Genomic DNA, 14,165 nt, shown 5'->3' on the forward strand with positions numbered 1-14,165 from the left:
CTTGTAGAAGACGTCAGTTGGAAAGCCAGGATATGGAGGTAAGGAGGGATAGGGGTAGGTAGCCAGTGAAAACGCTTAAATGGGATGTATGTTCGAGGATCAGTCAGGAAATCATGGCAAGAGTAGAAGGCAAGGTAGTTCTGTTTCCATCCTACATTCTGGTCAGATCTCATCTGGAATAGCCTAATTTGGGGCAACATTGACAAGAGAAAATTAACAAGTATAAAATAAAGGTTAAAACTTCTATATGGATATTTAGCCTGACCAGAAAAATAAAGGATGCTTGATATTTGCCTGGAGGCAAGTTTAAGGATACAGATTCATGCTTCACATAAGGAAATTTTCCTATTTGAAATGTCCAAAAGTGTAATGGACTGTTTTGGGGAATAGTAAATGCCTTGTCAATGAGCTACTAAGCAAGGAGGAATGTTGCCATCAGGCTGTAATCTCCTTAAGGTAGGAACTGTCTTTTGCTTTCTTTATATCCCCAGCACTTAGAATATTGCCTGGGATATAGTAGGTATTTAATAAATGTTGATTGATTGACTGAAGTCATGATAAGGGGAGAAGTTGACTCAGGTGATCACTGAAGTCTACTCCAACCCTAAGATTCTGTGAGTTTGTTTCCAGGACCATTAAGGCCTTCTCTGTTTCTGATCTTCAGAATTCTACCATTGTTCAGTGGGAAGCTCTCCCCCACTAAGTCTGGTCTCTCCATTGATAGGAAGGAGAAGCACTTGGCTCAAAGGGAAGGGAGAGGCCAGCCGAGCAGAGAGGAGCAGGATGATATTACATCTGGGGAATGTCAGTTATGAGGGGAAAGGGTAAGGGGCCTCAATTTCTGCTCCCTGGAATGGGAATTTGGAAATAGCATTTGAGGATATATGAGAAGCTAAAATAAAAATTGGATGACTGGAGAAAATGTTTTATCTTTCCTTCTTGTAAATGCTTTGCCTCCACTGACGATAGCCCAAGTCAGCCTGTAAATATAACAGCATTAAACAGGGGGAGAGCAATTACCTGGGAGGAGGTGATGGTGTTTGTGAATGTCTGACCCAGGGTACTTGAACAATTAATAGAAATAGAGGGCCCTCAGAGTAAAGAGAATTCTTTACTTATTATAAGTAAAGAATTCTAGAATGCCAGAGTAGGTAGGGCTCTTAGAACCCAGGATGTCAGAGCCGGGAGGGCCCTTAGAACAGAGGATGTCAGAGCCGAGAGGGCCCTTAGAACACGGGATGTCAGGGATGGAAGAGTTCTTAGAATGATTTCAGAGCTGAGTGAGTGAGTAGTAAAGCTGGCCCTTGAGCTTGAGTCTTTTACGGCCTCAGTAGGGCAGGGATGCATTGCCCACATGCAGCTGTGTGGCCTCTCTAGTTCCTGTGCTTTTCTCCCGGGCTCTCAAGAGGCTCCTGCCCTAGGCGAGCCTTGTTCTCCTTGGCCCGACTAGCCTAATACCGATGGATGGTCCAAGAGAGCAGAGGGTGTGATCAGCTGTGAACCCACTGCCCAAAGCCTCAGGAGCCAGTGAAGCTAGAGAAGGACAGGGAACCCACACCTGGAAAAGCTGCAACAGCAACGCTGCGCACAAATGCTGCTTTACAATTCACAAAGTTCTCTCCTAGCCATCCTCTCCTTGTAAACTAGGAGCAATGGGCAGTATGGAACTCACAGGGCTGCCTGTGGGGAACATGTTCCGAAGCCTTGCAGAATGTGTCCTGGCTCCTGGTCCCCAGAAAGGCAGCATGATGTAGTGAGTGGGGTCAGGGCTCGAGTCCTGCCTTTGACAGACTGCCTGGATGATTTCTGGGCAACTTGATGAACAGCTTAGGGCTCCCAGCCAGCTCTCTGAGAGTATATATCATAAATGTCCAGCTCTAGGGAGGAAATTTTCTTGTTAAAAGATTCCTGTACTAGAAGAGTACATAGGCGAGACATGGAATCGGGAAGATCTGGCTTTGAACCACTCTTTAGAAAAGTATTACTACCTGTGTGACCCTAGGCATTTTGTGATCTTTCTAGGACTCAGTTTCCTTATCTATAAAATTAAACTTGATGATTTTTAAAATGTCTTTGAATTCTAAATCTGTGATCCTGTGAAATTAAGGTTTACTTAACTATAAATACATAAGCATGTGTGTTTCTATCTATATACACACACTCACACACATCTAGGTAGGTAGGCAGGTATGTGTATATCTCCAAAAGAGTTGCAGGAGGTTGCAAATGGGGAAACTGAGGCTCAAGATTTGCCCAAGGACATAAAATGGTTAAGATCCAAAGCTGGGACCTAGGTCCTTGTCAGCTCCTTCCTGCTAGGCCGGGGGTCTTGCTTGAGCCCCTGCCACCTTTTCTCTGGCATCCCGGGAGACCTTCCAGCCCATAATGCTCCAGTGTTCTCTCCCCTCACTAGGTGGACATGGAGGTCCTGTGCCACAGCCGGGGGCTTCTGCAGATCCCCGCAGTCCTCCATGCAGACAGCAAGGCCCTTGACCTGTCTCAAAACCAACTGCAGAGCATCCTGGAGACTCCCCTCATCTTTTACACTGCTCTCCGACGGCTAGATTTAAGCTCCAATCAGATCAGCTTCATCCAGCCTGGCATTTTCACCAGCCTGCCGCAGCTCGAGTACCTCAACCTGGCCCGAAACCGCCTGGGACGGGCGTCCCCCCAGAACGGCAATGGGGGCATCGGGCGCCTGCCGCACGTGGCCACCCTGGACCTCTCGGGCAACGGCCTGTACAACGGTCTGGCTGAGGCCTTCCTGGAGGATGCCCCTGACCTGCTCTCCCTCTCCTTGGCGGAAAACAGCCTCACGCGGATTTCCCGCTGGACCCTGCAGGGGGTGCCGGCCCTGGAGGAGCTGGACCTGCACAGCAACGTGATCATGGAGATCGAGGAGGGGGCCTTCGATGACCTGCCCCGCCTCACCCGCCTCAACCTCTCCATGAACTCCATCACCTGCATTTCCGACTTCAGCCTCCCGCAGCTGCGGTTCTTGGATCTGAGCCGCAACAGCATAGAGACCTTCCAGACGGCCCCCTCGGACCAGGAATACCAGCTCCACTGGCTCGATCTGCACGAGAACAAGCTGTCCCAATTTCCTGACCTGCCCAGGCACAACCAGCTCGTCTATCTGAACGTCTCCAACAACCTGATCCAGATGCGGCCCACCTCCTCCCTCGGCGACAGGGGGCCCGGCACAGAGGCCTGGGCCAAGGAGCCCACTGACCCAAGTGCCAATGACAGCTCCTCAGCCCTCGCCCATCTCTTGTTCTTGGACTTAAGCTACAATGAGATTGAGAGCATCCCACAGGGGTTCCTGGACCCCATGACTTCCCTGCAGTTCCTCAACCTCAGCAGGAACTGCCTCCGCACCTTCGAGGCCAAGTGGGAGCGTGCCCTGCCCAGCCTGGACACCCTGGACGTGAGCCACAATGACCTGCAGGGCTTCGCGGTGGGCCTCCGTGGCCTGGCCAGCCTGCGACAGCTCTTCCTGCAGCACAATGCCCTGACGGCCCTGCCGCCTCTCACACTTGCCAGCCTTCCCAAGATCCAGCGCGTGGACCTCCACAGAAACTGGGTCCGTCCCTGTGGAGCCCCACGGGCCCTGGTGGAGCCGGCTGCCTCGGGCTGCCTGGCCCTCTCCAACATCCCCAGTCTCCGAGCCCTGAACCTGGCGGGCAACGCCTTGCAGAGGCTTCCAGAGGGCACCTTCCTGCAAACCCCCCTTGTCACCTTGGACCTCTCGGCAAATCCGGGCCTGGAGGTTGTCCCTGGTGCTCTGGCCGGGCTGGAAGCCTCCCTGGAGGTGCTGCAGCTGCAGGGCAATGGCCTGGACGCCCTCCACGTCGACCTTCCCCGCTTCACGCGGTTGAAGCAGCTCAACCTCTCTGAGAACCAGCTGAGCTGGCTCCCTGCCTGGACCCGGGAGGCCTCCCTTGAAAAGCTGGACCTTCGAAACAACAGCTTCAGCCACCTCGAGAGCCGCGGCATGAGTGGGCTGGAGGGGAGCCTCCGGCGCCTCTACCTGGCAGGGAACCCGCTGGCGTGCTGTGGTAACGGCTGGCTGGCGGCCGTGATTCAGAGGGGCAGCGTGGACATCGCCAACCTTGAGCAGCTCATGTGCCGGCACTCTAAGGACTTCAGCAGCCAGGAGGACGTCCCCTTCCTCCATGTCCGCCCCGAGGACTGTGAGAAGGAGGGGCTCAAGAAAATCAACGTGCTCATCCTCCTCATAGTTGTCCTAGTCTTGTCCGTCCTCCTCATTGGGGTGGCTCTTTTTTGTTGCTTCTGCCGGCAGGAGTTTAACCAGCATTTCAAAGCCTAACCCTCAGAAGGGGGTTCCCACGTTCCTGCCGTAGAGTCATTCTCAGTGCCTGAGAATATGCAGCTTTATTGGGGCCTTAAAAGCCGGCAGGAATCTTAGGACTCCTTTAGTCCAACCCTTCTTTTTATAGATGGGGAAACTGAGGCTCAGAGAGGTTAAGGAACTTGCCTGAGATCACACAACTCGTAAATATGAAGTCTAAATCTCCTGGAAATTTGGACCCATTTCCTGGGAATGACCTTCACCCATTTAGCTCTCCATTAGTTGACTATGTTCAGAAAATGTAGGGATCCCTGAACCTGTTTTCTTTCTGTCTCCTTCCCCCATCATCATAAGATCATTTGAAGGGACAGAAGCTGTGTAGCTCCATTCTACACACAAGTAAACTGAGGCCCAAGGAGATTACTTGCCCAGTCACACAGGTAACAAGGTATAGCGATAGGGTTTGAACCCAAGGGTGAGCAAGCCCTTTTCCCTCTATAGCCTACTACCTCTTGCCTATTTGTCGTCTGGGAAGACCAAAGTTACCTTCAGGAGAGAGCTTGATTAAAGCCAGCCCAAGTGAAACTATGTACCCCTTTAGGACTAGAAAGTCACCTAGAAAAAAAACCACTCTAGAATTTATCTGGAAGAAAAATATTTGTCACAATTTAACCTAATTCTTAAAAACCTAACATAGGAGAGGAATGAGAATTCCCCAAAAGACTTTCTTCTCTGATCTGAAAATAAACCCAGAAATCACCAGCGGAGGCCATTGCCAGATAGTCCAATAGAAGAAGATGATAAAAAGGGACATCAGAAAATAGGGACTGTCAGTGACCCCAAGATACAGAGCCCTGGGGATGGGAACCACCCTGGAGAGAATCCATTTTTCTTTCCCATTTGTCAGATGACAGAGATAAGACCCAGGGAGAGGGAGTAATTTATTTAAGGTCACAGGGCTCAGCCCTGGGAGCTGGGACCCACATTCATCCTTCCATGGGAAGGACTCTTTTCCTTGTAACACAGATTAAGGGTTTCCTGTCCTCAGCTCCCTCCCAATAGAGACATTTCCATAGACCAGTAGGCCCTCACCTCTTTCCCATACTCCTGTACCAGTTTGGGGGGTTCCAGGGCCATGTTCCTAGTCCCTTGGGCTCTAGCCCCAGCATTTGTTCATTGTGGAAACTAAGCAACTTCCACAACTAACACTGAGGAAAGCTAAGCAAGGAGGTTGACTGAAAAAAGCTATATTGTGGATTCCACAGCCAAATTGGTCCGATGCCTCGCAGGTTAACAAGTAGTTTCCATCTTGTTGTATTTGAATAGCCTTGTGAGGAATATACAGAGCTTATTGTTCCCATTTCACATAAGGGGAAACTTAAGGCCCATAAAGAAGAAATAGTGCTGGCCCAAGTCCCGGCAGTGTGAGCCAGGACAGAAATTCAAATCCCCGTGCCAGAGAAGGGGCAGGAAGTTTTCCTATGTGGCTGAAGCATCTACCAAGTGCTTAGGGGGAGTAGTGTGAGCCAATATTGGAAAAGAGGAGGCTCCAGTTTGTGGAAGGTCTCGAAGGAAGACGCAGCTTAAAATTGTCAGGGAAACTAGAAATCATTTAGTCTAAGGATTCTTAACCTGGTCTCTACAGACTTCCAGAGGCCCAGGGAATATCCGTGGACGTGGATAGGAAAAAAATTACTTTCAATAAGCTCTCAATAAAATTTAGCATTTCCAATTCCCTCATTTTAAGGATCAGGAGACTGAGGTCAAAAGATGCACTTTGTTAGTCTCAAGGAATGATTACTTTCAGATCCTAATTAATCCAGATGAATAAGTTTATACTTAATAAATAAGGATTGAGTAGGGGGAAACTGTCAAATTTTATCTGCTATTTGTCAGTATTGCACTGTCCTTTTTGCTAAAGCTAAAATAAAGGGGTTAACTATAGATTCTCACTCATCCCCCATCTGTTTCTTCCCGTTCTTTTGTCCGTTGCAACAGCTTAGCCATTTGTCCCCTTAATTCTTGCCTCTGACAATTAGTAAATCAAGGTAGAGTTTTGATCCAAGGGCTGGAGGGAAGAAGGGACTCTACTTTCAACACTGGCCACCCAGGGGGACTCCTCCTCTCCAGGCTGGACGAGGAGCTCCAGTGCTGTTGGTGGGTGTTTGAGACCAGGCCAAGTAGGAACTCTTCTGTCCTTACTAAGCTCTCTACACAGAGGGTGATGGAAACTGGCAGGCATCTGGGTGTCAGGTAGTGTTGGCTGGGTCTGAAAGTAGTTAGGGGCAGCAAGTGGGACACAGGGGTGGGATCAGAAGCATTTGATGTTCAAATGGAATGTATTCAGAAGGCTTGAGTTGAAGGGGAAAATGTCTAAAAAGTATTTTCCCCAACTCATCTCCCTTTCTTTCTATTACAAGTGCCGCCGTTCCTCTCTTCAGATCTCTCATTATTGTTTCTGTCTCTCTCTTTCCTTACCTCTCTGCATGTACATCTGTTCTGTGTCTGTCTCTTTCCGTCTCCCTTTTAGTCAGTCTCTTTCTCTCTCTCTCTCTCTCTCTCTCTCTCTCTCTCTCTCTCTCTCTCTCTCTCTCTCTCCTTGATCTCCTTCCATTTCTATATATCTGCTTTTCTTCCATTATTTCTTCTTCATTCTCTCTTTCTCTACCACTGCTCTGCTCCGACCCTCTCCTCTCTTTGTTCCTCCTCCCTCCCTCTTCCATCTCCCATTATGTATATTTCTCTCTCTCTCTCTCCAGAACACCCAATTTCAGCTTCTGGTGCTTTGGGCCAGGGGCAGAGGGATGAGGAGAAATCAGTCAAACCAGTTATGTGTCCTTTCCATGAGATAACTTGATCATTGAAATCCATTTTTCACCTAGACAGTGAAGCCCTGATTTGGAGATCATTTAACTTTAGAACCCAGAAAGAACTTAGAGGCAATTTAGTTAAATTCACTCAAAGATGAGGTTCAGATATTAACCATCTGCCCAAGATTACAGTGAGATAAAGTGGTAGGTTAGAAGGGTTCAGCTCTCCTAAATTCCATCTCAAGTCTGGTTCCTACTTAATATAAAAACCTGGAAAACTGGGCTTTTCTGGAGCTATCTGGCTATGGGGGAGATCCCAAGGACCATCTGAGCAAAAGACTAGATCCTAACAGCAGAATGAGATGATCACACACTACAGGATTAAGACACTCAAGAACTTTCTTTAGTAGCTTAATAAAGGGACCCACTCTAATCTAGTGCAAAGGGGATGAGTCACACCCCTTCCCTAACTCATTGTACCTCATCACAGCTTACAAGTTAATGTGTTAACATCCTACGATTCTTTTATGAAATTCTTTCTCTGATTGAGTCAGGAAAGGCAACCGTTGTTTGAAGTGAAGATTGACCATGACCCTAGAAGCTTTTACATAAAGCCCAGAGCTAGTGAGATTCACATAAATGGAGGCAAGAGCCTTTTCATCTCTTTGGCGTGGAAGAGGGAGTCTTTCTGCACTTCTCACTGCCACAGCCAGCTTTTTTCTGCTGCCAGATGCCCCATTTCTTGACGCTGCTTCCTAGCCTCATTGACTTTCTGCCTCTGCACCCATGTCTGTCTGGAAAATGTCTGTTCTCTGCTGGACACAGTTTGGCAGCAGGGGTACATTCTTCTCTCCTCTGGCCCTGGGTAGCCTAGAATTCTTGATCTGATTCTCTAAGTGGGCAAGCAGTTCTGCTGCTAGACTGACTCTATGGCATGAGGACAGATGATGTAGTAGGAGCGCAAAAAAAAAAATCCCTTCCTCTTCTCATTCTATCAGAGGAAGATTCCCTTTGCAAAGGAATCACTGGATTTAAACACCTTGTCAATCTATTAACTATTTACCTCTGTATTCTTATCACAGATGGAGAGGGGAAGGGTAGAACTAAACCTTTCCTCCCAATATCAGCCATTCCCCCTGCACAAATAGCAGACTATTTTTTATAACCTTATTGGCTTCCATTCCCTTTATTGCTCCAGCCCAACTAGACAGTTCACAGAATTTCAAATAGTTTTTTTGCCATTGTGCCTGTGGCTGGCTTGCATTACTTCTAAAATATTAATAGTCATGTTCTACCATCTTCTTAGTGCTCTGTCCAGACCATGGGCCAACCAATGTGAGCCATTATCCCCCCTTTCTATATTGCAAATTTTTTAAGGACAACTGGCACATGTACTTGGGATGATTCCCAGAACTCACTAAACTAGCCAATCTAGTAGGAGTCATGGGCTGCACATATAAAGGACAGGGATGTAATAAATGTTAACTGGGAATTCTTTTTTTAGGAAATGATCTGATTTTCCATTCCTACCACAAGAGTTCTAGTTATTCTGCCAGCTTAGAGTAGATACATGCTGAACCAGTTAGCAACCTTGGACATATAGGGCATGACAAGTCTGTTCTTAACTGGGTTCACTTGTCCATTTAAGAAGTTGGACCATCCTGTACTGTCTAAGATCAGAATTTTGGGGGGAATGACATTTAATAGAAATGATTTATCCTTGAATAAAGAATAATTAAAATAAAAAGGGGAAGTAAATGACAGAAATGACATCAAGGCTGATTTTCATTCAGAAAATTAACCAACATAAATTAATTGCCTTAACAAGGAGACCAAGAGAATAAGAAAGTATTCCACTTGAACCCTTAAACTACAGTGAGAAAAGTTTTCAGCCCATTTGGAGGCTCTGTTTGTTAAAGCTTTGGGAAACTGTGAATGTGAATCATACAGAATGGAAAAGGCATGAATGTATTTGGAATGTCCTAATTAATGAGATGACAGATTCATTTGAGTGTTTGAAAGTGCCTTTGGTCTCAGTGTTCCTTTGCCTGGAATACTCTTCCTCCTAATATTTGCTTTTTGAAATCCTTCCCTATAAGACTCTGCTAAGTTACCGCACCCGCCCTAAAGTCTTTCTTGATCCCACCCTCCTACCCTTCCACCTGGTGTAAGTGATCTGAAGTGATCTCTGTTTCCTCAGGACCCCCACATCCTGGTGTGTGCCCCAATTCTACTGCCCCTGTGATTCCCAAACATGAGTTATCTGAGAGCCAAAACAACACATTGTTCCCCCACAATGCCCCGTACAAGGCCCTACACACAGCAAGTACTCAGCAAATATTGAGTTGTACTGAAAAAAGACTTCTGTCTCCCCAGAGGGAAATCAAGACCAGAATTCCTCCTTTGGCTGCCTGTGAGATGTGGGCTGCCTGGTCAATGCTGTCTCTTCAGATGCCATGTAAACACTACAAGATGCTGCTGTATACATATATGATAGACCTATAAGAATTTTGTATGAACTGTATAGAAAAACTATGTGAATATATTAAAAGATAATTTTGGAATAACCCACTGATCTGCTGGATTTCTGTTTGCTGCAAGGAAAAATATGTGCTGTGCCTCAGCCTGGTGCACATTGTAAAAGGCAATAAGGGAATGGAGGAGATGCGAGTGTATGTTTTCTGGGAGCATTAGTTTTCTAATTTTCCTTCTGAGTCTCTGGTACTAGAATCTAAGATTCTGCAAGAGAGGGATGATGATATATATAGCAAGAGAAAGTTGGTCTCAGATTCAAGAAATCTGGCTTCAAATGATGCTCCCAAAACATCCTGGCTGTGTGATCCTAAGCATATCATTAAATGTCTTAGTGTCCTAAGTAGCTGACCAAGATAAAGTGCCTAGAAGTTAAAACTATGCTTTAGTGGAGGGACTTTCTTCAGCAGAAGGCCCCTACATTAATAAATAAGGAAACTGGGTGGTGAAGTGGCTGGAGTCCTGGGGCTAGAATCAGGAAGACTCAAGTTCAAATCCAATCTCAGTCACTTACTAATTATATGACTCTGGGCAAGGCCCTTAACCCTGTTTACCCTGTAAAATGAGTTGGGGAAGGAAATGGCAAACCACTTCAGTCTCCTTACCAAGAAAACCCCAAATAAAAAAATCAAACATGATTGAAGTGATTGAACAAATGAACACGTCAATAAAATCGCAAGACTAGACCAAAAAAAAAAACAAAAAACCAACTCCTTAGATCTTAGAAATGTCAGAACTGGGAAGGGCTTTAAAACACAGAATGTCAGACTTGGGAGGGCCCTTAGGACACAGGATGTCAGAGCTGGGAGGAAACCTTAGAACACAGAATGTTAGAGCTGAAAGGGCCTTAGAACACAGAATGTTAGAGCTGAAAGGGCCTTAGAACACAGGATGTCAGAGCTGGGAGAGACCTTAGAACACAGGATGTCAGAGCTGGGAGGGAACCTTAGAACACAGGATGTCAGAGCTGGGAGAGACCTTAGAACACAGGATGTCAGAGCTGGGAGGGAACCTTAGAACACAGGATGTCAGAGCTGGGAGGACCTTAGAACCTTAGAACACAGGATGTCAGAGCCGGGAGGGCCCTTAGAACACAGGATGTCAGAGCTGGGAGAGCCCTTAGAACACGGGATGTCAGGGGTGGGAGGGAACCTTAGAACACAGGATGTCAGAGCTGGGAGAGACCTTAGAACACAGGATGTCAGAGCTGGGAGGGAACCTTAGAATACAGAGTGTTAGAGCTGGGAGGGAACCTTAGAATACAGAGTGTTAGAGCTGAAAGGGCCTTAGAACACAGGATGTCAGAGCTTGGAAAGATCTTAGAATCTAGAATATTAAAGACATAAGAGGTCTTAGAACACAGAATATCAGAGTTATGAGCCTTAGAACATGGAATGTTAGAACAAGAAAGGACTATGGAACATATATATTATCAGAGTGGAAGGGATCTTAGAACATGGCCTCTCAGAACACAGAATTTCAGACTTGTAAGGAATCTTAGAACAGAAAATATTAGAGCTGGAAGGAACGTTAGAACTTTACCCTGGGGTTAAAATATCAACTTAGCAAGTATTGTGCTTGGGGGACAAAGACACTATTTGGAGGGGATGGTGGACTCCGAGATTAATATGATTCAGTACTATATCAGGAGAGTCAAAACTAATTCAAGAGAGGTGTAGTTTATAGGATGGGGGAGGTTAGGGTTCTACTCTGCTCAGTTCTGTTCAGAATGCATTAGAAATATTCTATTTAGTTCCAGTTGCCACATTTTGGAAAAATATTGATGTGTGGGAATGACCATGGAATGATAACTATGATTCACTATATAATTAAACAAAAAATGTATTAAGTGCTGATCATATCTTGAAACCATGTCATGTGAAAGAATTGTAGCTATAATAGGGAAAAGAGAAGGTTTAGAGTGACACAACCACTATCTTCAAGCAGCTGAAGAATTATGTGAAAAGGGATTTGGTTTGGTCTTCTTGCCCCACCAGGGAGAACTAGGCCCAATCAATGGCTAAAAGTTTCCCAGAATCATACTTAAGCTTGATATTTAAATTAAAAAAAACTTCCAACAATTAGTTGTCCAAAAGCAGGCCAGGATACCTAGGGAGGCAGTAGGGGACTGAGACTTAGGAAAGACCTTAATTTAGAAAGAACAAAGTCACCCACTGCTCATGGGTCATTATCAGTCAGCTTGACTTTTGTCCTGCCCTTTACTCTGATAACTCTGGAGGAGAGAGTGAGCCTGATGACTTTGAACAGCTCTGCTTCACTTAAATCCAGTTCACTTGCAAGTCAGGACATCACCCTGCTGATTCTCTTCGAGAACAAAGGATGAACAAAGAGTCTTCAAGAGAAGGCCGGATAAATGCTTGCATGCAGTATTGTAAAGTTTACTACATTAGTAGGGCTTGGACTGAATGGATCTAGAGTTCCCTTCCAGATCTGAAATCCTGCTTCTATCAATGTAGATAATCAAAACTAGAAGGAGCCTTTCACATGAGAATATTGGGATTTAGAGATCACCTAACACAACCTTTTCATTTGTCAGAGGAGAAATTTGCAATCTAGGAAGTATCCCTGACTTGGATGAAGTTGCCAAAGGTTCCACAGGTAGCAAATAGCAGAATTGGAGTCAAACCCAGCCTCCCTTTCCATTCAGTGCTTTTGACACTTTAGCCTGCTGTGGTCCCTCTTCAAGGTAGCAAGAGTTGTATTTTAATAAAGACCTTCTAAGACACTGCTTTAAATCAAGGTAGAAACTTTGATGGTAAAATTTCAGGCATTGTAAAATTAAATGCAGGGAGATATTTGAGGGTAACAAGACTTTCTGGCACTCCTGGGTCACCTCCTTTGGGCAATATTGTGTAGATAGAGTGATCTTTTCTTTAGCTAGTTCAGATGACCCATTCTGTTATAGACATAGTCTTTTCTGATCCTAGATCTTGAATTATTTAGTTTTTATAGTAGCTAATTATTTCTGGGGGCATGGAGGGAAGAGAGGGAATGGAGGAAATTCAGATGGAAAGAGGTAAGCAGACTAAGCTGTCCCAGCTCCCTTCGTCCTATTTGGTTGGTACTATCCCTTGTAGCTGCTAACTAGTCAGAGACCACTACACCTTCTTTAGAGACACACCAGTTCCTCCAGCTTAAAATAATAGGAGTTAGGACTGGAATCCACTTTGGAGACAGCTATACAATATGAAGGATGAAACAGTATAGGAAAGAACACTGGCCTTTGGACTCAGAAGTCCTAAATTTGTTGACTCTGCCGTTTAAAGCAGGCAGCTAGGTAGCAACAATGTTCCATCCTATTCTAACATTCTCTGTTCTAAGCATTCTTTCTGCTCCTATATACTCTGTTCTAGTTTCCCTTCCTGCTCCAACATCCCCTGTTTCAAGCTCCTTTTCTGTTCCAACATCCTCTGTTCTAAGTTCCTCTTTTACTCTAACATCTTCTGTTTTTAGTCCTCCTCCTGCTCTAACATCTTCTGTTCTAAATTTTTTTGCCTGCTCCAACACCCTCAGTTCTAAGCTCTCTTTCTGCTCCAATATCCTTTGCTCTAAGCTCTCTTCTTTCTCCAACATCCTCAGTTCTAAGTTCCCTCCCTGCTCTAATATCCTTTGTTCTCAAGTCTCCTTCTGTTCCAACATTCTCAGTTTTCAGTTTCCTTTCTGCTCTAAGATGCTTTCCTCTTTAACTCTGACAGGTCTCTAATGATGTCTTTCCCCCACCTTCTGCAAAATTCTTCACTGATCAGATGTTTTATTTTGCACAAACTTACAATGCATATTGCTACAACTTTAATTCTTTGGAGACTATTGTGTTCAGTGCCTTTGAGCCAGATAGTGTCTCTGGAAGAATACTGGAATTTCAAACATGGACTTCTATGTCTGGCTGAAGCTTGGGGTCATTAAAAGCGAGATACAATTTTCCAAATGCAATCCAGCCCACTTTCTTCCTCCTGTTTAATTCTGGGCACAGCCCATTGTCTAGCTGCCAGATGGAGAGTGGGTGGATCATGGGTTAATGAACCATACTTGGTTAAAGAAATAAACTGGTGGCTACATATAGGCTAACATTCATGTTTTTATTTCTATGGTACTTTTTCTGGATGTTTTCTTCTCAAGATTCCTGTGATGTCTATAGCATAAGCAATTTAACAAATTAAGTCAGAAGTGAACAAGTCTCTACTGAGCATCAACTATGTGCCATGAACTGTGTTAAGTACTTTACAAACATGATTTCATTTGATGATGATGGTGTTAATAATAATTATGATTATTTTTTCACTTGAGCTTCACAAAAATCTTGGGAGATAGATGCTTTTATTATCACCATTTTATGGATGAGGAGAGCATCCATCAGGAAGTATCTGAGGGATGCTCCCATGTCTTGGACATAAATACTTTGTAAATGATAAGAAAGGGCAGATTGTGAAAAAGCCCTGAACTGAGGGTCAGGAGGCCTGAGTCCAAATCCTGGCTCTACTACTTACTAATTT

The 14,165-nt window shown here is 45.3% G+C and overlaps 1 protein-coding gene across 3 annotated transcripts in view; it reads left to right on the plus strand.

Moving 5' to 3' along the window:
* Positions 1-4,923, plus strand: part of LRRC32 (leucine rich repeat containing 32) — a 49,297-nt gene extending 44,374 nt beyond the window's left edge. For all 3 annotated transcript variants that reach the window (XM_031961350.1, XM_003764629.4, XM_023499689.2), the window contains exon 3: positions 2,414-4,923. In XM_031961350.1, the coding sequence (XP_031817210.1) occupies positions 2,414-4,330 (1,917 nt within the window). In that variant the 3' untranslated portion in view covers positions 4,331-4,923. The remainder of the gene's footprint in view (positions 1-2,413) is intronic.
* Positions 4,924-14,165: the final 9,242 nt, after the last annotated feature.

The sequence above is a fragment of the Sarcophilus harrisii genome, chromosome 3, assembly GCF_902635505.1.
Source record: "Sarcophilus harrisii chromosome 3, mSarHar1.11, whole genome shotgun sequence".
Classification (NCBI taxonomy): domain Eukaryota; kingdom Metazoa; phylum Chordata; class Mammalia; order Dasyuromorphia; family Dasyuridae; genus Sarcophilus; species Sarcophilus harrisii.